Raw genomic sequence first — 26,212 nt, forward strand, 5'->3', positions numbered from 1 at the left:
TTTTACCTATAAATGAAATCAATTTAAATTTTTGCAAACCTAGTTTAAATGTATTGATTAAATATCTTTTCGATGAATCATCCAGCTAAATCCTTTGTAGAGGTAATCAAACATCATCAAACATTTTTGAATAAGAATATCCTCATTTCAGGTCAAACATTCTTTTCTTTTATTATTTCATTTAATGGTCTTTCAGCCTTAAATTTCTTATTGTTCTGTTTGAATGTTGCGTGTGATGATTCTCAGGTTATCTGAGTATTTGCCATAGATTATATTATTTGGACAGAATTAAGAGAAGTATGCACCGCAAGAAGTGTGTAACTTAACTTAACTTAACTTAACAATCAAACTAGACATTTTGAATACATTAGAAGACATTGCTTAGACCAAATCTCTAAACGAAGACAATATATCAAGAAGACTGGCAACTCTCAAGCTAAGTTATACAAATGCCAAAAAATCTAAAATCCTATCTAAACACATCACCATCTATCTCTTAATGGTCCAAACGGCATGTGGGTGAAAGCGGAACGGAAACGGCAAGTTTGACAGTTGTCACAAATGACATCAAGATGCCTAACCGATTTCGATTTGGTTCCAACTATTTTTTCAATCCGAAGAGTAGGCTTACTAAGATCGGGCTGTTCCGCTGCCGTTCCGCTTCCACTGTCATTGCGCTTGAGCCTGAAACGTAAACGCTCCACGAATTTGATGGCAAAGATGACATCCTCGAAAGAGAGTCCTAGGTATTAGCTCATTATTCTATCCGGTGGTTTAAGCTAAGCTGATGATGATGATGATAATGATGATGGTCCCACCTCTTACCCTTACAAAGGTTTGAGCGATTTATCTTTAAGATAATTAAATATGACATTTTAACCAGGTTAGCAAACAAAATCGAACTGGTTTCAGTTACAGATATAAGTACTTGTTTTTATTATTTTAAATTTTCTCTTCGGCAATGAGACCAATCGAACATCCGGGGCAGCTTCAGTTGCCGGCAACTTATTGCCCCGATAGCAAAACGATCGACTGGACATCCGGACCGGTGTTCCTACCGAAAAGCGTACGACTTAATCTTCTTCGTCTTCATCGGCACCTCCGCCGCTGCTTTGTCCCTTCTTCATGTTCTTCCTCTTGACGCGACCAGGACGGCCACCACCGGAGGGCGACTTGAGCGAGAAGTCGATATGCTTCTAAGAATCCAAACGGACGACGAACGACGGAATGTTCACGACCTGCTTGCTGACGCGGATGTGTCTCTGACGGATCAGAACGCGAGCGTGATGGTAGGACTTGGCCAATCCCAGCTTGAACATCTGAGTCTGCAGACGACGTTCCAAGAAATCCTCAATCTTTAGACCGATAGCGTAATCGAGTTTCATTCATCCAACACTCCGGGATTCATCCAACACTCCTATACGGACCAGACGACGCAGGAGAGCGCTACCGTAGAATATACGCTTCTCGTCCTTCTCCTCGAGGGTGAGCAGCTCACGGGCAGCCTTACGGATCTTGGCCAGGGTGTACTTGACGCGCCAGACCTCACGCTTGTTTCGCAGACCCTACTGGCCAATAATTTTCAATTCCGCATCGTGACGGGGCTTTTCGAACGGACGACGCGGAGTCACATAGGTCTTGGAGAAGACCGACGGGATACGATGGTTTACCATGTTGCCTTAGCACCTTAGCTCGTCCACTATGCGTGTTACTTTGTCAAAATTCGACAATGAAGAGATGTTTACCCAAGTTTTATGGAGGTTTTAAAACATGCTACAATTCTAAATTATGGTCTACAGAACCCTTATAAAACCGAAATTGTTACTTGGGTAATGTTGATAAATAAGTATAGCCTTTTGAGTCAAATGAGTGTTAAGAAGAATTGAAGTCCTCTACAATTCACTCTTTTTAGAAATTCTGAGGACAGTTCTCAAGGAATTTGACTAGAACTAATTTTAAGAAGCATTTCAAGAAAATTGTCAGGAGAACTAAAGGTGGATTCCAAGGTAGATCTGAAGATATCCTAATCTAGATTATGAGTAGAATTCCAGGGAATTCAAAAGCAACTCTGAAGGAACTTCGACAAACTTAATGATTATATGGCTAAAGGGTGATACGGTCAAAATTTGGTCAAGGGAAAACGCGTGTAAATCGGTGAAATCGTTTATTTAAAAAATCAAATTAAATTTCTTTTTCAAGTTCAATTAGTATAAAATTCAGGAAAAATATTCAGTTAGGCTTCCGCTTTTCCAAATCCGAATTGAAGGGCCTTACGCTTGACCCCTGCCATCAGATTTTGTACAGCCACCTTGTCCACCTTCTTCGCCGCAGAAAGCCAGTTTGCCTTGAACTGCTGCTCGCCCTTAGCAGTTTTTTTGGTCTTCTTTAGGTTCCGCTTGACAATAGCCCAGTATTTCTCAATTGGGCGGAGCTCTGGCGTGTTGGGAGGGTTCTTGTCCTTGGGAACCACCTGCACGTTGTTGGCGGCGTACCACTCCATGGCCTTTTTACCGTAATGGCAAGATGCCAAATCCGGCCAAAACAGTACGGAACAACCGTGTTTCTTCAGGAAAGGCAGCAGACGTTTATGCAAACACTCTTTCACGTAAATTTCTTGGTTGACAGTCCCGGAAGCTATGAAAATGCTGCTTTTCAAGCCACAGGTACAGATGGCTTGCCAAACCAGATATTTCTTTGCGAACTTTGACAGTTTCATGTGCTTGAAAACATCTGCTACCTTTCCCCTTCCTTTTGCCGTATAAAACTCCTGTCCCGGAAGCTGCTTGTAGTCGGCTTTGACGTAGGTTTCGTCGTCCATTACCACGCAGTCAAACTTCGTCAGCATCGTCGTGTACAGCCTCCGAGATCGCGCTTTGGCCGTCGTATTTTGTTTATCATCGCGATTTGGAGTCACTACCTTCTTGTAAGTCGATAGTCCAGCTCGTTTTTTGGCTCGATGCACGGTTGTAGACGATACATCCAGCTTATTTGCGGCATCTCGGAGAGAGAGGTTAGGGTTTCGCTTGAAACTACCGGCAACTCTCTTTGTCGTCTCAGCGGCTTCCGGTTTTCGATTTCCCCCCGATCCAGACTTCCTGGCTGTCGACAAACGTTCCCCAAACACTTTAATTACATTTGTAACGGTTGATTTGGCAACTTTTAGCGATTTTGCCAACTTTGCGTGCGAGTTGCTCGGATTTTCGCGATGCGCGAGCAAAATTTTGATACGCTGCTCTTCTTGCTTGGACGGCATTTTGACAACTGAAGAGTGAATTCCAAAATCAAAATAGGAGCAACATTCTACACACACACCTTCAAAATGAGGGGTGATCAGGTTTTTTAAATGCAAAATTGAAAGAAATACGTCAAGTTGATATTGACCAAATTTTGACCGTATCACCCTTTACTCCAAAATAACTTAAATCTTTGCAGAATTTCAAGCCAATTTTAAGATAGTTTCAAGGAATTTTCGGCGGGATCATTAGCGAAAATTTTGAACATTATTTCCAAAAATTTCGGAGCTGTTTTCCGGGAGATTCTAAAAAAGATCCTTGCAAAATTTCATAAGCATTCCAAAGAAAATTCCAATGAATTTCCAAAACATTCTCTCAACGCTATTCTGAGGAAAATTCCCATGCATTTCAAATTTAGGAAGAATATTTTCTAAATTCCACCAAAAGGCAAACCAAAAGATTTCTGAAGAATATTTCAAGGGGATTTTAGGCAGAGCTATGGAGAGAAATTAAAGCGTATTCTCGCGAGATAAATGTAGAGTAAACTTCCAGGGTATTCTGGAGGAAATTCCTAAAGTGCTCTGCCCGGAATTCCGAATCTGTTATGGATAAACATTCTACGAAATGCCGGAAAGAATCATAACATTATTGAAGGGAATTCTTCACATCACGAGTTCAATTCTCATCCCTTACAAATCACGAATGACCTAAAATAAAAATGTATTAAAATAGCTAAAATAACATAAATCTTTTAAGACATTTTGAAATTATCCTAAGGAAATCATAAATAAATTTTAAAAGGAATCCTAAGTTCCTTTAATTGGTAACAAATTTCAGGGCTGGTAGCGATCAATGCTGTCAAAAATAGTGATTTTAGTGACCATGTTGAAGAAATAAGTGACCAAATAGTGACTTATAGTTGTAAAAAAGTGACCTAAAGGAACAAACTTTATAAATTCTGAACTGAATCAAATTCCTTGCACAGTTTTAGGCCTCATGGAATTGTATGGTAATTTCTATGGAACTCATTCCATGGGAGTGCTGGGGTAAAAAATCTATGAGACAAATATCAAGTGCAATCTGCTTTCATGATAGTTCTGAAGAATTTTAGATTCCATCTGAAGCCTGAGATAGTTTTGAAAAGAATTTAAAGAACTCCCGGAATTGAATTCAAAGTAAATTTTAATGAAAATTCATAGGAATTTCTCCTCCTCTGAACTGCAGAGGAAAATTCTAATGGCATTCTGAGGATAATTACATGAAGTTTGTGAAAGATAACTTCAAAGAAATTCGGAAAATAATTCCAGGAGAGATTGCCAAACAAATTAAGGGGAGAAATCTAAGGAAAAATAAAGAAATGAAAATTAATTCTTAGGAGACTTAGGAGAAATCTGAAATGAATTCAATGAAAAATTTAAGAATCTATCCATAATATTTCTTAGTGAGAAGAATTTCAAGGCAATTCCTGGGAAACTTAAAAGAAAATTGAATTCGGAGGATAGTTTCAACATTTTGAGGAATATTATCGAACTATATTCTTGTGATATTTTGTTTATTAGAGAATTCAGAGAAACGTCCAAGTGAAATTCTGAAATAATTCCATGAGAGTTTCAGAAGAATACGAGCGTAATATTAGGAGAACTTCAAAAGAAGTTCCCAGAGGAAACCCCATTGAATATGTAATGGACTATTCTGAGGCCTTCAGAACAGCTTGAAAGTTCCCAAAATATTCCTGTAGTCCGTGAAACTGCCTTGAAGTTCTTTTGTAGTTTGAGAAACTAGCCTGATGATCGCAATATTTCTCATCAATCTTTTCAACTTCACTATTTTTTTTTTCGGAATTTCTAAAGCTTCCACAATTTTCCTAACGATCATAATTTATCTCTAAAGTTTTAACAATTGACTGAATTTCTCGAAACTTTTTTAAAATTTATGTAATTTCACTGCTCTGGAATATCTTTGCTCTGAGAATATCTTTTCGTCCTTTTTTTTTGAGCTTTATTAGCGAGATTAATATATTTCTTGAAGTTTTAGAAACTTCTCTAACGTGTTTGCAGTTTTCATGAAGCTTGTTGTACTGCCCTGAATTTAATTGAACTGTTCTAAAAATGCTTAAGCTTCCGTGAACTTCTGGACCTATGTGAAAACCTCAATAATTTTCTTAACATCTCTAAAGATCTCTGAACATCTGGGAACTTCTTGAAATTTGCCGCTAATTTAATTTAAGGTTTCTGCAATTTCCTTGATTTTATTTTAGCTGTCCTTTAATTCTATGATCTGTCTTGATGTTTTTGAAGCTTCCCTAAAGCTCTCAATTCTAATGAAGAGCTCGGTTCTGCTTTAAAATAAATTGAATTCTCGTGAACACCTTTAAATTTCCTGGAATTCTCTGGATTTCTGTGAAGTTCCTGAAATATTTCTGAAGTTTTCATTAATTTTCTGAAGGTCTCTGTACTGAATCTCTCGCAACATCTTAAGGGTTTTCGATTTCATTTCAGCACATCATGGAACTATCCTGAATTTGTCTAAACTAACGCTTAAATATCTTAAAATCAATCCAATAGTCTGAGCTAAAGTTTCGGGGACTTCCTTTTAAGATCTGTGGAAATCCCGAAAGATCTCTAGATCTAACTTTTCTGAGATAAATAGAACTTATTAAAAGTTCCCATAATTTTGCTAGTACGACAATTTAAGACATTAAAAATGTTTTGATCTTAGAGTTACTAAAATGAAGTAAACTGTTTGTCATGTATTAAAAAAGTTTGCGTTAATTGTTGTTGTTGTTTTACAGAAAAAATATTTTTAACGCGGTTCATAACAAGCTTTTCTATTATAAACCTAGAAATTAACGACAAAAAACTCCATAAAAGGTCGTCAACTTCAAATTGTTCAAAAATTAGAACAAAATGTAGACCTATTCTACACAGTGCAAGAAGAATGATCACTATTCACGTTAAAAAAAAGTTTAAAATAGTGACTGATTACAACAAATAGTGACTTTAGTAACTTGGCCTTAAAAAGGTAACTTGAAAAGGCTTGAAAAAAGCGACCAAGTCACTAAAAAGTGACTCGCAACCAGCCCTGAAATTTGATGATCCTGGTCTAAGAAAACTGTTCAAGATTATGGGACCAGAAATTTCAGGTATAAGATCTCCAGGCCACTGACAGGGCCTTTACCAACAACAGAGTTTGTCAGTAGGCAGCCTAAATTATTTGTGTTGCTGTCTTGGGTCCATGGTCACGTATCAAAATGACGACCTATCATTGGCCTGGAGATCTGAAACTCGCAAAAATCCTCTGTAAAATTAACAAAACTTAACGCGTCTGAGACTAAGGAATTGTTAAGGATTTCTACTGGAAACAGTTAAGAAAATTTTGGAAGATCTTGGAATTGAAAAAGTTCCGAAACTTGGGGCCATTATTTGCTATTTATTTTAGATCTTCGACTTAATTCTTCGTATTCCGTACTAAAGAAAAGCTCAGAATTTCGAGCTTGAAGAGCTAATTCAAGATTCTAAGTGAAATGTTCGAGATATCGGACAGAACACAGAACAACACATAACAGAATTTAATTAAAATAGGCAGGGGAAATGGCTGTAATGTTGGCCTATGGGTCTAAGATTGGGCCCATAGCTAAAAATACACTATTTATCAATTGATCTAGATGAACGCGTCATTGGGACAGTACTAATCGACATTTTTGTCGCTATTGAAAATTTAGTCGATTACTGAATTTATGTATGGGCCCAAATTAGGGGCATTTAGGCCGACATTACAGCCATTTCCCCAAGGCTCTAATCAAATTCCCGGTAATTTTACGTGTTTTCCCGCTCTCCCATTGCTACACCCCAGCTTTCGGTATCCACGAGGAAGCAGTATCACTTTCAATGATAGAACAAAAGTGAAAAACAACCACCGCGGAAGCGCAAAACGTGCCCAACCGACCACGCAAAAAATGTGCATTCCCTCGCATATCTCATGGCAACGGGGAAGCACACTGGGGGGGGGGGGGTACGTACCTAGCTCTTGAGAAACAACAAACAAACATGCTGTTGAAGCCTTTGCATAATCACTCCCCGTCCCCGTAGTAGCCATCGGCGACACACACAAAACATATGGGTTAAATGTCGCAATCTGACATTGAGCGGAACCTCAACTCGAAGGTTTACCCAGCTCCCTGCCAACCACCCCCCTTTATCTCGCACGGCAGCACGGAACACCGCTAAACTAGTTAACAGGTATAACCACCACCAATAGCCGGCGCAAAGGTCACCAACCAACCATCATTCCGTTATTAACGAACCGAAATCACCCGAGTCATCGTCGCCACTGGGGAGTTCAAATGAAAACAAATCGAACCGGTAGCTGCTGCCCACCAGCCTGATATGTGTATACCTTCCGTGAGATGGAGGTGTCCTCGCACTTGATCGAGAGAGCGCGCACCGACGCGATCAGCAGAGAGTCCTTAAACTAGAACTCGATCGATTGGCGGATTCTAATCGAATGCAAGACGGAGGAGGGGATGCTGGGGGGGGGGCTGCTGCTTCTCGAAAGCTTGATCCATAACTCGATTTGGATTCGCGCGGTGACAGGGGACAGGAGTAAAACCGGTTTCCCGATTGCTGCGGCGGCAGCGGTTTCGATGACAACAATTTAAATCACAGGTTTGGTTCGACATATAGAATAAATAAACGTGATTTGATATGAGCGAGAGAGAGACAGACACACACAAAGCAAGCCTCCGGCAGGCAGTTCGATGCTGAGAGATAGACACTAGAGCTTGCGTTTTTAATTATATGTATATTGCCGACTGAAAGCGAAAAAGCAATCACAATAAACGACAACGGCTAAACTAAGCTAACCTAGCGACTCAGTCAGGAGAGTTGGGGAGAACTGCGCGGTGCCATCGGGCTCGGATAACAAGTGCGTCAGCTGAGTGAATGAGCGAGAGCCGGCAATGTTTGACGTATAAAGTTTTGCAGAAAGAAGAAATTGAGAGGAAATATTGCAATTGGGGAGTGGGAAATTCCGTGACGGAAATGTGAAATAGTGACTGAAGATTTATACAAATGGGAAAATTGTTAAATGTATAATTTGAGGAATATTAGCATTATATTAGCCTCATTTTAAGTCCATTGATTTTTATATGATCACTAGCGCTATTTATCAAAATGGTCGCAGTAGTTAAGCTCTCCAACAAACGAGATCAGGATTTTAAAAAATAGTAAAAATTACATCGGACGTAATCTTTTTTTTTTTTTTTTTTTTTTTTCCTTTGGTTTGTTTTTTCCGTCGATCTTGTTTTCCGTGCTGAGCACCAATGCTACCGACGTGCCAGGAAGGCAGCTCCCACACCTGGACCCTACCTATCGATCCATCAACTCATGAACCGGGGACCAACGGCTTTACTTCCCATCCGAAGGAAGGCGTGATCAGAGATGTTATGCCTCAGAACATCCCGGCGGCGCCGACTGGGATTGAACCCAGGCCTGCTGGGGTGAGAGGTAATCACGCTTACCACTACACCACCGGTGCCGTTACGGACGTAATCTGATACAAACGATAAAAAAAATGAAGCATGTAATGAAATTGTACACGTACTTTTATAGCTTTTGGTATGTAACTGCTTCTAACACTTAAATTTACATGCAAGTAATGTAAACTTAGATGATGATCATGTCCATCATGTAAACTTCCATGTTAAATTATGTAGAATTATACGCTTCCTCCTGTTGATTTACATGTTTTTACATTGCCATAAAGTTTACACAAACACGTTGAATTTACATAGTTGAAGATGCTAATTTCAAATATCAGACTAAAGTGGTAATTTTTATACGATAGATGGAGGAGATGAAAGTCTAGAGTTGATAGTTCCGTTAGAGTACGGCAGTGTGAAAATTGCATATAGATAGTAGATAGCGAGCTAGGACAACTTTTAAGGAAGGTACAAATCGGTTTTTTTTTTTCAAATAATAACAACTAAAATATGGTAAAAATCGGTAGAACTGTTTCAAACACATCGTTGGTACTTGAGCGGGTCGGATCTATATGCAATTTTTACACTGCCGTACTCTAACGGAACTATCAACTCTAGACTTTCATCTCCTCCATCTATCGTATAAAAATTACCACTTTAGTCTGTTATTTGAAATTAGCATCTTCAACTATGTAAATCGTTGACTTCACGCAGAAGTAATACTAAACATATAGTCAAAGTACGTTGAATTTATTTTTTGCTTTGTAGCTCAGTCAGTCAGTTAAAACATTAGCATACAAGGCATTTCGCAACTAAGGCTATACATCATGCCATGAACCAACAGTAGGATCTGGCCGCATCCGGATACTCAGAATCTATCCCGGGAGAACCCAAAAAGGAAACTTTTTAATCCTCACCGTCATCATCCTGTACTGTCGTCCGACAGCTTGAAATTGATTATTTTTTATCCTGAAGTAAATAGACATTATGATGTTTCATTAGACCCCTTGAAACCAGTTCCGGGTATCCGGATGTAGCCAAATCAACCTGTTGGTCCACGGCACGATGTCTATTTACTTCTGGATGAAAAATCAAACATTTTGAGCCTTCGGACGGTACCAGTACATGAAGTTTTGTAAGTGTCATCTTTTATGGGCCCTGTTGGAACCAGTTCCGGGTATCCAGATGTGGCCAGATCCATCTGGCATGATTCCTATTTACTGCTGGTTGAAAAATCATAAATTTTGAGCCGACGAACGATACCACTGCATGAGGATTAGGAAGTGTCCTTTTTGGGGCCCTGCCGGAACCAGATCAGGGTATCCGGATGTGGCCAAATACACCTGTTTGTTTGTGGCATGATATCTATTTACTTCTGGATGAAAAAATCATAAATGTCTCAACATTCCAGCACATGAGATTTTGGAAATGTCATTTTTGGGGCCCTTCCGGAACCGGTTCCAGGTGTTCAAATGTGACCAGATCCACATTTAGGTCTATGGCATGATGCCTATTTACTTCTGCATGAAGAAAAATCATCAATTTTGAGCCTTCGGACGGTACCAGTACATGAGGTTTTGTAAGTGTCCTCTTTTTTGGGCCCTGCTGGAACCGGTTCCGGGTATTCAGATGTGGCCAGATCCATCTGACATGATTCCTATTTACTGCTGGTTGAAAAATCATAAATTTTGAGCCAACGAACGATACCACTGCATGAGGATTACGAAGTGTCCTTTTTGGGGCCCTGCCGGAACCAGATTAGGGTATCCGGATGTGGTCAAATACACCTGTTTGTTTGTGGCATGATATCTATTTACTTCTGGATGAAAAGTCATATATGTTGAGCTGCCAGTACAAGAGATTTAGGAAGTGTCTTATTTGGAGCCCTTCCGGAACCGGTTGCAGATATTCTGATGTGGCCAGATCCACATTTTGGTCTATCGCATGATGTCTATTTACTTCTGCATGAAGAAAAATCATAAATTTTGAGCCGTCGGACGGTAAAAGTACATGAGGTTTTCGAAGTGTCCACTTGTGCTCTATCGGAAGCGGTGCCAGGTATCCTAAATGACCAAATTGTAAAAATCCTGGCCAGAAGGCCATTCTAGGAACCTTCATCTTTATTTTAAGACTAATAGATCAAGAATCAGCTCAAAAATTGATTTTTTGGGAGCGATTTGCAGTCTGGGTCTTTTTAGACCCTAGTGTCGCTGAAGCTTCTTTTGAAAGTAAAATGTTCGTTTCCGAAAGTTAGGAAATTTTAGGCCTCTAGCATATTTCATTACAAAGTTACAGCTTTTTTAAAGTTAAAAAAGACCCAATGCACTAGGAAGGTTAAAATAGCAAAAGAAATATATATTTTAGGATTTACACTTCACTTCACTTCACTACACTTCACATAATTGATCTCTAGGGGAAATGATCCAAGTTTGTGCCGGAATTCGGCCATTTTGACTCTAGACTAATTTTAAAAAATGTCGTATTCGATTTTTTCCAGAAATCATAGCACGAAAATGACTCGTTAAATCGAAATGACGTCTGACGATTTTTAAACTTATGATTATTTGAAAGCTTATGAAAAAATCTAGCTTTTCTAAAAAGGCCGAGATCAAAACTTAAAAATTGCCCAAAATCGTAGAACATAAACTTTAAGTAAACATTTTTTTCACGCAATTATGTGATATGAGCATTTTTACGCAAAAATTCAACCTTCTCCGATTTGCAGGAAACTGCATTTTTTTTGTTATGGGCAAAGATTCATGGATGTGCTAAGGCAAAATCATGTAATATAAAATTAAATACTGGAAATGGCTCTAATGTTGGCCTGTGGATTTAAGATTTTGCCCATCACTAAAAATTTGCTATTTATCAATTTTATCTAAATGAACGCGTCATTGGGACGGTACCTCTGGATATTTTTGGTCGCTATAGAAAATTTATTCGATTGCTGAATTTATGTATGGGCCCAAATGAAGGGCAATTAGGCCGACATTACATCCATTTCCCCTACTGTAAAATTACATAACATAATATAATATAATCCACATCTATTTATTCACTGTCAATATCAGAAAATTAACTAAATACAAATTGGGACCTCCTTTAGCTCAGTCGAGCAGTCGTCAGAAGTTCCGAGGTGTTCATAAAACTTTCGAGTAGTACAAAGAAATGTCGAGCAGTCGGCAGCACTTCCGAGATGTTTATAGAACTTCCGAGATGCTCATTGAGCTTCCGAAATATTCAAAGAACTTTAGAGATTTTCTTAGAACTTCCGAGATATTCATAGAACTTACGCAGGGCTGGTAGCAATCACTGCTGTTAAAAATAGTGATTTTAGTGATCATTTTGATGAAATAAGTGACCAAATAGTGACTTATAGTTGTAAAAGTAGTGACTAAAAAGTGACCTAAAAGTAAATTTTAATGAAAACTCTTAGGAATTTCTGAGGAGCTTCAGAGGAAAATTCTAAGGGCATTCTGAGCATAATTTCATAAAGTTTGTGGGAGAAAACGAATCCGGAGCATAAGTCCTTGGATTTTGTTTGAAAATACTAAAGGAGGATTACAATTAAATATGTTAATAACTCCAGGACATCTTCAAAGGAATTCGGAAAATGAATTCAGGAGAGTTTGCCAAACAAATTATGAGAAGAAATCTAAGTAATTTGTGAGGAGAAACGCCAATGAATTCTTAGGAGACTTTCAATGTGAGTAGAATTCCAAGGTAAGGAGTGAGATTGAAAAGGAAATCTGAAATGAATTCATTGAATATTCGGAGAATCTTTGGAAAGGGTTTCTTATTGTGGTTCCTCAGAAATTCCAAGGAAAACTAAAAGAAAATTGAATTCGGAGGATAGCTTCACCAAAATTTTGAGGAATATTTCAATGGAAATCTCCGTAGAATATGGAATGGACTATTCTGAGGTTTTCAGAACTACTTGAAAGTTCCCAATTTTTTCCTGAAGTTAATTAAACTGCCTTGAAGTTCTTTTGTAGTTTGAGAAACTAGCGTGAGACTCACAATACTTCTCATCAAATTCTTAAACTTCCCTGAACTTTTTAGGACTTCCTAAAGTTTCCTAAATTTTTCCAATGATCATGGATCTCTTCTGAACGTTTAACAATTCGCTGAAGTTGTCTAAACTTCTTTAAAATTTATGTGATTTCTCTAATGTTAACGGAACTGCTCTTTTCTGAAATTCTCAAAACTTCTCTAAAGTTTTAGCAGTTCTCATGAATCTTGTTGTATTGCGCTGAATTTAATTGAAACGCCCTAAAAATGTTTAAGCTTCAGTGAGCTTCTGAACGTATGCGAAGACCTCAATTAACTTTTTAACGTCTCTGAAGTTATCTGAAAATCTGGGAACTGCTTTAAACTTCCCACTAATTTTCTGAAACTAAAGGAACTGGCCTCTCCAAAAGTCTGGAGTAAAGCTCCGGAAACTGCTCTTAAGGTCTGAAATTCCCGAAAAAATCTCTAGATCTAGCTTTTTTGAGGTACTTAGAACTTCTTGAAAAATTGCGCAATACCCTTCATGTTTTCTATATTTCTCAAGTTCGCTTGACACCTGTGATGTTCTCTGAAATTCTAGGAACATTATAAAAGTTCCCGAAAATTTTCGGATGCTAAAAGAACCGCTTTGAGGTTCTTAAAGCTTCCAGTAAGTTCCCCATATTTTTAGCGTATTATCTTCCCTTATGTTTCCGCAGTATGTTTATGGACCTTCACTGAAATTCTCATCATTTCTTTTCATTACTCACTAAAGTTCCTACGAACTTGAAATAAATCATTTATTTTTTTCCTTGATTCTTGCACTACTCAAATTGGGTCAGTTCTTTATAACTTTATTAAGTGAGAAATTAAGTAAGTGATAAACTTCAACATTCTGTGGATTTGATTGTAAAGCTGTTTTTTTAAAACTGATTGACATGTCTTAAAAACGTTTGGGTAAATTGCTGTTGTTTTTGATCTACAAAAAAAAAGAATATTTTTAACGCATTTAAAAATTTAGCTTTATCCGTTAAAATACTGGGAAAACCTGGAAAAGTCAGATAGTTTTATTTAGAAAAATGAATAGACACCCTGTAGATAGAGAAAGACGATTAAACGCCTAAAGCGAAGAATGATCAATCTAGAAGTAAATTCACGCTAAAAAAGTTGAAAATAGTGACTGATTACAAGAAATAGTGACTTTAGTGACTTGGCCTTAAAAAAAGAGACTTTTTAGTGACTGGCTTGAAAAAAGTGACTAAGTCACTAAAAAGTGACTCGCTACCAGCGCTGCTTACGAGATGTTCATAAAACTTCCGAGATGGTCATAGAAATTCTGAGTAGTACAAAGATCTTCTGAGCAGTCCTCAGAACTTCCGAGATATTCATAGAACTTGCGAATAGCTCACAGGACTTCCGAGACGCTCATAGAACTTTTGAGCAGTTCATAGAACTTCCAATCAGTTCACAGAACTTCCGACATGTTCATAGAATTTCCGAACAAATATAGAACTTCCGAATAAAACTTCCTAGCAGTTCATAGATCGTCCGACCAGTCCGACAGAAATTCCAAGATGTTCATACAACTTTCGAGCTGTTCATAGAATTTCCAAGGTGTTCATAAAACTTTCGAGTAGTACAAAAAACTTCTGAGTAGTCGTCAGCACTTCAGAAATTTTCATAATACTTCAGAGCAGTTAAGAGAACTGCCGAGATGTTCATAGATCTTTAAAGATGTTCGTAGTATTTTTGAGATATTCATAGAACTTCCAAGATATTCATAGAACTTCCGATATGTTCATAGAACTTTCGAACAGTTCATAGAACATCCTGAAAAAATGAATTCATTGCAATTCCGAGTGGTTTATCTTCAGAGATTTTCATTAAACTTTCGTGGTGTTCATAGTACTTCCGCGATGATCATAGAACTTCAGAGATGATCATAGAACTTCAAAGTATTGCAAATAATTTCTGAGCATTCGTCAGCACTTCCTAAATGTTCAAAAATCTTCCGAGTTATTCAGTGAATTTTAGAGATGTTCATAAAAATTCCAATGTGTGTACGAAACTTCCAAGATTCTCAAATAACTTTCGTACAGATAACAGAACTTCCGAGATATTCATAGAACTTCCAAGATGTTCCTTGTACTCCAAGATGATCATAAAAATTCCGAAATGTTCATAGAACTTCTGAGTTGTACATAGAATTTTTTAGCAGTCGTCAGCACTTTCAGAATGTTCATAATACTTCCGAGCAGTTCGGAGAACTTCCAGCATGTTCATAGAGCTTCCGAGGTCGTAGTACTTTCGAGATTTTAATAGAACTTTCGAGATATTCACAGTACTTCTGAGGTGTTACTATAACATCTGAAATGTCCATAGAACTTTCAAGCAGTCCATAGAACTTTCAAGCAGTTCACAGAACTTCCGACATGTTCATAGAATTTCCGAACAAATATAGAACTTCCGAATAAAACTTCCTAGCAGTTCATAGATCTTCCGAGCAGTTCACAGAAATTCCAAGGTGCTCATACAACTTTCGAGGTGTTCATAGAATTTCCAAGGTGTTCATAAAACTTTCGAGTAGTACAAAGAACTTCGGAGCAGTCTTCAGCAATCCAGAAATTTTCATAATACTTCAGAGCAGTTAAGAGAACTTCCGATATGTTCATAGATCTTTAAAGATGTTCGTAGTACTTTTGAGATATTCATAGAACTTCCGAGATATTCATAGAACTTCCGATATGTTCATAGAACTTTCCAACAGTTCATAGAACATCCTGAAAAAATGAATTCATTGCAATTCCGAGTGGTTTATCTTCAGAGATTTTCATTAAACTTTCGTGGTGTTCATATTACTTCCACGATGGTCATAGAACTTCCGAAATGATCGTAGAACTTCAAAGTATTGCAAATAATTTCTGAGCATTCGCCAGCACTTCCTAAATGTTAAAAAATCTTCCGAGTTATTCAGTGAACTTTAGAGATGTTCATAGAACTTCCGATGTGTGTACGAAACTTCCACGATTTTCAAAGAACTTCCTTACAGATAACAGAACTTCCGAGATGCTCACAGAATTTCCGAGATATTTATAGAACTTTCAAGATGTTCCTTGTACTCCAAGATGATCATAAAACTTCCGAAATGTTCATATAACTTCCGAGTTGTACCGTGCCGATTCAAATTTCGGACACTTAAACTCGAATTTCGGACACTTTTAAAAGTTGATTATCTCGGTCGAATATGATCCACATGTCTTGTAAATTTTAAATTTTTTTGACTAGTGCCCTCCACGATCATCTAACATTATTACTTTGTTTCTAACTGGATGTAATATTTAATTAAAAATGAAAGTGTCCGAAATTTGAATCGTCCGAAATTTGAATCGGAACGGTACATAGAATTTTTGAGCAGTCGTCAGCACTTTCAGAATGTTCATAATACTTCCGAGCAGTTCGGAGAACTTCCAGCATGTTCATAGAGCTTCCGAGGTCGTAGTACTTTCGAGATTTTGATAGAACTTTCGAGATATTCACAGTACTTCTGCGGTGTTACTATAACATCTGAAATGTCCATAGAACTTTCAAGCAGTTCATAGAACTTCCAAGCAGTTCACAAAACTTCCGACATGTTCATTGAACTTCAGATAGGTTCATTGAACTTCAGCGATGTTCAGAGAACTTCCGAGATGTTCATAGAACTTCGGAGATGTTCATAAAACTTCCGAGATGGTCATAGAAATTTTGAGTAGTACAAAGAACTTCTAAGATATTCATAGAACTTGCGAGTTGCTCACAGGACTTTCAAGATGCTCATAGAACTTTTGAGCAGTTCACAGAACTTCCGACATGTTCATAGAACTTCCAAATAAAACTTCCTAGCAGTTCATAGATCTTCCGAGCAGCTCACAGAAATTCTAAGATGTTCATAGAACTTTCAAGGTGTTCATAAAATTTTCGAGCAGTCGTCAGAACTTCCAGAATGTTCATAATACTCCGAGCAGTTCAGAGAACTTCCGACATGTTCATAGAGCTTCCGAGGTCGTAGTACTATCGAGATTGTAATAGAACTTTCGAGATATTCACAGTACTTCTGAGGTATTACCAGAATATCTGAGATGTCCATAGAACTTTCAAGCAGTTCATAGAACTTTCAAGCAGTTCACAAAACTTCCGACATGTTCATTGAACTTCAGATATGTTCATTAAACTTTCGAGGTGTTCATAGATCTTCCGAGATGTTCATATAACTTTGAAGGTGTTCGTAGTACTTTCGATATATTATTAGAACTTCCCATAGAGCTGTCGAGCAGTTCATAGAACTTCCAACATGTTTATAGATTTTTTGAGCAGTTTAAAAAACATTCTCAAAAAAAGAACTCATTGCAATTCCGAGTAGTTCATGGAACTTCAAAGATGTTCATTGATCTTCAGATATTTTTATTAAACATTCAGAGCATTCTTCAGCACTTTTAAATTTTTTATAGAACTTCCGAGATGTTCATAAATGTTCCGAATTATTCAAAGAACTTTCGAGATGTTCATAGAACTTCCGAGGTGTGTACGGAACTTTCGAGATTTTCAAAGAACTTCCTTACAGATAAAGAACTTCCGGGATGTTCACAGAACTACCGAGATGTTCATAGAACTTCCAAGTTGTGCATAGAATTTTCGGGCAGTTTTCATCACTTCCGGAATGGTCATAATACTTCCGAGCAGTTCACAGAACTTTCGAGTAGTTCATAGAACATCCAAGCAATTCACAGAACTTCCGACATGTTCATAGATTTTTCGAGCACTTCTTAGAACATCCTGAAAAAATGAACTCATTGCAATTCCGAGCGGTTCTTGGAACTTCAAAAATGTTCATTGATCTTCAGAGATTTTCATTAAACTTTCGTGGTGTTCATAGTACTTCCGCGATGGTCATAGAACTTCCGAGATGATCATAGAACTTCAAAATATTACAAATAACTTCAGAGCATTCGTCAGCACTTTCAAAATGTTCATAGAACTTCCGAAATGTTCATAAAACTTCCGAATTATTCAAAGAACTTTCGAGATGTTCATAGAACTTCCAAGGTGTGTACGAAACATCAGAGATTTTCAAAGAACTTCTTTACAGATAACAGAACTTCCGGGATGTTCACAGAACTACCGAGATGTTCATAGAACTTCCAAGTTGTGCATAGAATTTTCGGGCAGTTGTCATCACTTCCGGAATGGTCATAATACTTCCGAGCAGTTCATAGAACTTTCGAGCAGTTCATAGAATTTTCAAACAGTTCTTAGAACATCCGAGCGGTTTATGGAACTTCCAAAATGTTCATTGAACTTCAGAGATTTTCATTAAATTTTCGAGGTGTTCATAGAGCTTCCGAGATGATCTTAGAACTTCAAAGTATTACAAACAATTTCTGAGCATTCGTCAGCACTTCCGAGTTATTCAGAGAACTTTCTAGATGTTAATTGAACTTCCGAGATTTTCGAAGTCATTCCTTACAGATAATAGAACTTCCAAGATGTTCGCAGAACTACCGAGACGTTCATGGAACTTTCAACTTCTTCTTCTTCTTCGCATTTCAAGCTTATTGCATATCACATATTAGCTTATTGCGTGCTCTCAACTTAGTGTTCTAGATGCACTTCCACAGTTATTAATTGAGCGCTTCCGATGCCTGTACCATTTGTTGCATTAGTATAATTGTGTTGCAAGTACAATCTTACTCTATGCCCAGGAAAGTCGAGAAATTTTCCAACCCGAAAAATTCCTAGACCGGACCGGGAATCGAACCCAGCCATCTCCAGCATGGTCTTGCTTTGTAGCTGCGCCTTTACCGACTGAGCTAAGGGAGGCCCCAGAACTTTCAAGCAGTTCATAAAACATCCAAGCAATTCACAGAACTTCCGACATATTCATAGATTTTCCAAGCAGTTTATAGAATTTACAAACAGTTCTTAAAACTACCGAGCGGTTTATGGAACTTCCAAGATGTGCATTAAACTTCAGAGATTTTCATTTAAATTTCGAGGTGTTCATAGAGCTTCCGAGACATTCGTATTCGATTCGATATTCGATGATCATAGAACTTCAAAGTATTACAAAGAATTTCTGAGCATTCGTCAGCACTTCAGAGCTATTCAGAGAACTTTAGAGATGTTCATAGAACTTATAGATAACAGAACTTCCAAGATGTTCACAGAACTACCGAGATGTTCATGGAACTTTCGAGTAGTTCATAAAATCTTAAAGCTATTCACAGAACTTCCGACATGTTCATAGATTTTTTGAGCAGTTCATAGTATTTTCAAACAGTTCATAGCACTTCCAAGCGGTTCATGAAACTTCCAAGATGTACACTGAAGTTCGGAGCTTTTCATTAAACTTTCGAGATGTTCACAGTACTTACGAGATATTCGTAGAACTTCTGAGCATTCATCAGCACTTCAGAATTATTCAGAGAACTTCCGAGATGTTCATAAAATCTTCCGATTTATTCAGAGAACTTTCGAGATGTTCAAAGAACTTCCTTACATATAACAGATCTTTCGAGATGTTCACAGAACTACCGAGATGTTCATAGAGCTTCCGAGATGTTCGTGGTACCTTCCTAGATCATCAGAGAAATTGGAAGAACTTTAGCGAAATTCGTCGATCTTCAGAGCAATTTTCAGCACTACAGCGAAGGTCGTAGATCTGCAGAGTATTCGGCAGTTCACAGAACTTACGGGAAGATCGTTCAGATAAGGATAAATTAGGGAGTGCATCTAGAACACCAAGTTGAGAACACGCAATAAGGTAATATGCATTAAGCAATAAGCTTGAAATGCGAGGAAGAAGAAGATTTGTGTAGAACTTAAAATAAATTTTCAGAATTGCGGAAACGTTCTTAGATCTTCAATGAAATTAACAGAACTTCAAGGTTGTTTGTAGATCTTCAGAGTAATTGTCAGTGCTTCAGGGAAGTCATTAGATCTTCAAAGAAATTTGCAGAACTTCAGGAGTGTTCGTTAATCTTCAGAGAGATTTTCAGAACTTTGGGGAATTTCGTAGAAGTTCAGGGAAGTTTATAGATCCGCATAGAAATTTTCAGAACTTCAGTGAAGTTCGAAGTTCTTCAGATTAATTTAAAGAACTTTAGACAACCAAAATTTCAGTTGAGCATCTCATAATAAATTGTCCTACGCATCAAAACCTCCAAGACCAATACGGTATCGGTATCAGCATCAGAAACGCATTATCTAATAACCCATATAGGGACAGATTACTTCTCGACTTCCTTAAAGACACCGGCTATTATCAATTTCCGTAAAACCCTGCAACGAACAATGACACGATAACGGACGAACGACGGCACTTGGCCAATACCAGCTCTCTAAGTGATATGACAAACGGAAGAACAAGGACGACAACCCCGCAGGCTACGGGCATTGACTCTCTCTCTCGGAAATTAACCACAACTTCGTTCACCTTCCTTACTGTTACAACAATCGACACAGAACTCTGAGATCCTTAAACACTATGTAATGTATTTGTAATGTATTTATTTTTTTTTCTCTCCGGGACCCCTCAGGAGTCCCTTCCCTTCAAAGAGACGAACCAGCTAAAGGCTGAAAGTTTCTATAATAAAGAAAAGAAGAAAGAATTTTAGGCAAGTTCGTTGATCTTCAGAGTAATTTTCAGAACTATAGCGAAGGTCGTCAATCTCCAGAGAAATTGACATTACGTCGGGGGTGTTCGGAGATCTTCAGAGAAATTGGCAGAACTTTAGGGAAGTTCGTAGATCTTCAGAGTAATTTGCGGTGTTTCAGAGAAGTTTGTAGATCTTCAGAAAAAACAACAGAAGTTCAGGAAACATTTTTAGATCCCCACAGAAATTTTCAGAACTTCAGAGAAGTTCGTATATTTTCAGATTAATTTGCAGTATTTCTGGGATGTTCGTAGATCTGCAGAGAAATTGAAAGAACTTTAGGGAAGTTTGTAGATCTTCATAGTTATTTTGCAGAACAACAACGAAGGTCTTAGATCTGCAGAGAAATTGGAATTACGTCTGGGGTGTTCACAAAACTTCAGGGAAGATCGGAGACCTTCAGAGAAATCAAAAGAAGTTCAGGGAAGTTCGTAAATCCACAAACTTATTTGCAGAACTACAGCGATGTTCGTTGAATTTCAGAGAAATTGAAAGAACTTTAGGGAAGTTCGGAGACCTTCAGAGTAATTTTCAGTGCTTCAGCGAATTTTGTAGATCTTTAGAGAAATCAACAAAACTTCAGGGAAGTTCGAAAATCTTCAGAGAATGTTCGTTAATCTTCAGAGAAATTGGCAGAACATTAGGGAAGTTCGTAGATTTTCGGAGTAATTTGCAGTGCTTCAAATATTGTTGTAGGGGAAATGGATGTAATATCGGCTTAAATGCCCCTAATTTGGGCCCATATATAAATTCAGCAATCGACTAAATGTTCAATAGCGACCAAAAATATCCATAAGTACCGTCCCAATGCCGCGTTCATCTAGATAAAATTGATAAATAGCAAATTTTTAGCGATGGGTCCAATATTAGATCCATAGGCCATTTCCCCTATATCTTTAGATAAAACAACAGAAGTTCAGGAAAGTTTATAGATCCTCACAGAAATTTTCTAAACTTCAGGGAAGTTTGTAGATTTTCAGATTAATGTGCAGAATTTCTGGGATTTTCGTATATCTGCAGAAAAGTTTAAAGAGCTTTAGGGATGTTCATAGATCTTCAGAGTAATTTGCAGAACAACAGCGGGGTGCTCACAAAACATCAGGGAAGTTCGTAGATCATCAGAGTAATGTGCAGAACTCCAGTGATGTTCGCAGATTTTAAGAGAAATTTGCAGTTTCTTAAGGAAATTAATAGAACTTTGAGGAAGCTCGGAGATCTTCAGAAAAATTTGCAGAAATAAACCGAATTTCTTAGACCATCAGAAAAATTTACAGTATTTAAGGGAAATTCACAGAACTTCAGGGAAGTTTGTCGATCTTCAGAGAAATCAACAGAAATTAGGGATGTTAGTAGATCTTCTTGGAGCCTCCCTTAGCTGAGTCGGTAAAGGCGCAGCTACAAAGCAAGTTGGAGGTGGCTGGGTTCGATTCCCGGTCCGGTCTAGGAGTTTTTCGGGTTGGAAAATTTCTCGACTTCCCTGGGCATAGAGTATGATTGTACTTGCCACACAATTATACCTATACAAAAATGGTAGCAGACATCGGAAATTCTCAATTAATAACTGTGGAAGTGCACCTAGAACACTAAGTTGAGAGCACACAATAAGCTAATATGCGATAAGCAATTAGCTTGAAAATCGAAAAAGAAGAAAAAGAAATTGATATTCACAGAAATTTTCAGAGCATCATAAAACTTCAAAGATCTTCAGAATAAATGTCAGTGCTTTAGGGAAGTTCGTAGATTTTCAGAGGCATCCAAAAAAAATCAGGGAAGTTCAGAGATTTTCAGATAAATCAAAAGAAGTTCATAGATCTTCAAAGTAATTAGCAAAACTACAGGGATGTTCGTCGATCTTCAGAGACATTTTCAGTACTTTAGGGAAGTTTTCAGAACTTTAGGGAAGTTTAGAGCAGTTCCACGGCAAATGGCGAATCGGAAAAGCTTAATCTTCTCTGATTTGCGTGAGACATTGCACAATTGTTTGTTATAGGAAATCATTCACATTTTTTGCTAAAACTCGGTCATTTTGTCATTCAGTACTTGAGAGAAGTTCGTAGAAATTCAGGGAAATTGGGTTCTTTAAGGGTATTGAGAGGGTAAATGCATGTTCGTTATCTGCATTAAAAATAAAATCAATTTTGGTCCACTGGAACTATTTACATTAGCAAAACTCACCATTTTAGCGCCCCTCGGTGGGACTTCGTTTGGGAGCGAGCTGTCAATTTGTTAGTTTGGTGTCAAACAGTGAAGTATCATGTTTCGTTGAACATCTAAAAATCTGAGAGTATTCGTTCCACTACTTAAGCCCTAATGATCTGAAAATCTCAAAAATACAATTACTACCATTCTTGTACGAGTCAATATAACCTCTTAAAACTACTATCATTTAGTAGAGCAAAATCATCAATCTTTGTCAACTCCCAAATAACACCTTTCACTCTTCCAGATATCGCCAAATCGACAAGCTTCCGCAACACCAAATCCCTGATGGACGCCCTCAACTCGCTCCAGCCGTCGTACGAAAACAGCGGCCGGGCGTACCACGGCATTCTGCGGACCTCCCAGGAAATCCCCTACGACAGTGCCATATTCCTGGCGACGTCCAACACCGCCACCGATAAGGAGCTCTCCCGGATGGCAGCCCTCACGCTGCTCAAAAAGCGTATTCGGGTATGTTTCTAACCATCCCATTCCAAGTTTGCCTCACCACCGGTATTAACCTAACCATTCCTTGCAGCTCTACGTCATCTGGTTCGGTGACGAAGTGGACACCAGCCTGTCCGATCAGCACCTGGACAGCCAGACCGGTTTGCACGAGCTGGCCTACAAAACCGGCGGTGAGGTGATTCGATTCGAAATCGATCGCCACTTTGGCAACAACCCCGTACTGGTAAATTTGTACCCTACTACTCCACGGCAACAACCAACCTACTAACATGCGTCACCACATTATGCTAGGTCCTAGCGCCTGGATTGCTGTAATCGAATTCTAATCCGGTTCTCCTGCCATTTTAGACCACCCTTGTGTCGGAGAGCGACCTCCGCGGGCACCACAGTATCCCGATCCCGGTCGAGGAGGACGTCAACAGTCTGTACTTTAAGCTGCATGGAGCCCTGGACACGGCAACGCTTCGGACGCCCAATGGTGACTAGACTATACGCGAATTCTTCTCATTATTTTTTTTTTCTTCTTGTTTGTTACTAAACTATTACGCAAGAATACCACAAGAATACTAATTATATTGATTATTTTTTTTTTGTTTTGAAAAACTCTTCGTTTCTACACACCGCGCGAGTGTACACACCGTCAAAGAGAGTAAATTATTGTTAGCGATGAAGCAGGGAAACGTTTTTGTTTTCGAGCGCGCTGTCCGAGTGGGATGGTATCCCACTTGAAGAAGAAGAAGAAGAAGAAGATTTAGCGGGATGTGGGATACCGAAGGGATGATCTTCGAGACTCTCTTGTGGCATTTTTGCTGCCTGAACGGTTGTGGCAACTGTTAGGTAGCTAAAATCGAACCTTCGAGTGTCACAAAGGTCACATGAAGGACACTGTTGAGTTGTACATAGTTTGCCGCGTTTTTGTTAAGAGATCATTGCCAGTAAGATTTTAATGTGTATTATAACCTGTTAAGAACATACAAATATTAAAACTATTGTTAAACAACTAGCAAAAGTCATCCTTTTTTGTTGCGATGTAACATATAGTTTCTATTGCTAAAATACAGTAATCGAAGTAGTTTCTGGTATTAGAAAAAAAACAAAAACTTATCTGCTATGCATAGTTTTATAAATTACGAACAATTGGAGCTTACTAGCGGCTGGAATCGAAGACTGGATTAATTGACTTATTCGAGCTCAGTTAAAAAAAACACAATTCCTTGAGAATAACTAATATCAGTTGAAGTTCAGTTTCTCAACTGCCTATGCTTAAAACAACGAGAACCGAAACTGATGTTTCGTCGAATGAAACTTAATCAAATTTGGACCAATCAGTGAAAGGACAAATTTTAAAATATACCTGTCCAGAACCCGAGCAACAATTTTGGCGCTTGAAAATCCACTTCAAAAGCAGGTCAAAATGTAAAAGTAGTTGAAATATGCTGCAATTGTCATCTAAGGGTAATTTTGGGGCACTGAATCCGATTGTTACAGCACCCTAACCTATAGATATAGTTGTCTAGAGTGGTTCCATAAATTAAAAATTTTAACAAGGGTTGCGAACTACTTCAGCCTATTCACCCATTATGGGCATACCGAGCATAAAACTCAAAATAAATCCATGATTTCGGCGTTAACAAGTCAATTATGCGTTTCCCAAGTAACACAAATTCATATAATTATGTTGAGTAAACTGCTATATAACCAAAACCAGTCATACAAAGGTTATATAAACTGTTATATAACATGTGTGTTAATTGGGTTGGTACGATACTGTAGGCTACCGAACGAAATCAAGTCAAAAACATAAGAAATGCTTCTCCGATAGGCCACAGTAAATTCAATGGCGTTTCAATGCGTTAGGCCGAATTTAGAATCAGAATCCGTAGGCCGATTTTGAGGGTCAAGAAGCAGTGCTAGATTTTTAACAATATCTCAACAATGTGTTACTCTTTATCAAATGTTACGGGACGTACGGAAAGGTAAACAGAATTTAGACGTCATCTGCAGTGAAAACATTCCATTCTGTGAAAAAGTCCGCTTGGTTATGCTTAGTAGACCCAAAATTGGATCTAAGTCCTAGCTTATCGAGATTTAAGTCATAAAAAATTTACAAAATTTCAAATAAGGCGTAATTTTCGTGATCTGTTTTTTTTTTTTTTTTAATTATGACTCTTGGGCTTAGACAACCTTTTAGGATTTTAACGCCTCCTAGAGAGTTTTAATGAGAATTCCAAATGAATTTTAAGGAGGAATAATTCTAAAGGAATTCCGTAGAGAATTCTAAAGGAATTTGGTTAGAAGTTCCCGATGTGTAATTTTGAGATGTAAATTCCGTGGTAGTTCTGAAGACACTATTATGAGAATTATGTTTAGAATTCTAGGGAATTTTAAACCACGAGACCAGTAAATCCCGATTAGCAATTTCCCGGTTTTTTCCCGATTTTGTCCAGGTTTTTTTGGTAATTTCCCTGGTTACGCAATATACATTCAAATCAAGCATTTAAACCGAATTCGATTGAGCCGAATGAAGCCCTATGTTAAATGAGCAATTTGTACAATTACTTGTTTTTCCTTGATTTTTTTCTGCATTCGAAGTCTTAAAAATTTCTGCATTTGCTCAGAAATCTATACAGGATTTCTTTGGAATGTTCTCCAGAATTTCCTTTGAAATCATATCCCTTCACAGAGTTCTTTTTGGAAATCCTCTAAAATTTTAGATTCACTCTGACAAACACTCCAGAAATTATCTGCAGAACACTCGACGGAATTTATCCAACGATTCTCTTCGAATTTTGGATGATTCATCCAAGAATTCTCTTGCAGCTTAGGTTCAATCCCAGTCGGCGCCGTCGGGAATTTCTGCATAAAATCTCTGATCACGCCTTCCTTTGGAAGGGAAACGAAGTCGTTGGTCCCCATGACTTGATAGGTCGATAGGTAGGATCCAGGTGTGGGAGCTGCCTCCCTGGCGTCGGTAGCATTGGTCCTCAGTACGGAAAACAAATCAAGGAAAAAATAACAATACAGCAATTCCATAGCAAAACAATATACTGGTTCTCAGAATATCGTAAAAATTTGTAGTTTTGTTCCTTTTGTCAAAATATTAGACTTTTATATTTTTTTTTATTTTGTCATTAGGATGACCATTTTCATGT

At 38.0% G+C, this 26,212-nt stretch overlaps 2 protein-coding genes and 1 pseudogene across 5 annotated transcripts in view; 1 reads left to right on the forward strand and 2 right to left on the reverse strand.

The window, feature by feature from the left end:
- Window positions 1-26,212, reverse strand: part of PAPLA1 (Phosphatidic Acid Phospholipase A1) — a 198,642-nt gene that overhangs the window by 129,462 nt on the left and 42,968 nt on the right. The gene's annotated exons all lie outside the window — the stretch shown is intronic.
- LOC135698295 (uncharacterized) overlaps window positions 1-26,212 on the forward strand; it is a 139,928-nt gene that overhangs the window by 72,158 nt on the left and 41,558 nt on the right. For all 3 annotated transcript variants that reach the window (XM_065218205.1, XM_065218207.1, XM_065218206.1), the window contains exons 3-5: window positions 22,840-23,063; window positions 23,131-23,283; window positions 23,409-23,538. In XM_065218205.1, coding sequence (XP_065074277.1) covers window positions 22,840-23,063; window positions 23,131-23,283; window positions 23,409-23,538 — 507 coding nt within the window. The remainder of the gene's footprint in view (window positions 1-22,839; window positions 23,064-23,130; window positions 23,284-23,408; window positions 23,539-26,212) is intronic.
- Window positions 1,011-1,706, reverse strand: LOC135698244 (small ribosomal subunit protein uS4-like; annotated as a pseudogene).

Source organism: Ochlerotatus camptorhynchus, unplaced genomic scaffold, assembly GCF_037179485.1.
Source record: "Ochlerotatus camptorhynchus isolate MF236.1 unplaced genomic scaffold, CSIRO-AGI_Acam_v1.1 ptg000084l, whole genome shotgun sequence".
NCBI classification, from domain to species: Eukaryota; Metazoa; Arthropoda; class Insecta; order Diptera; family Culicidae; genus Ochlerotatus; species Ochlerotatus camptorhynchus.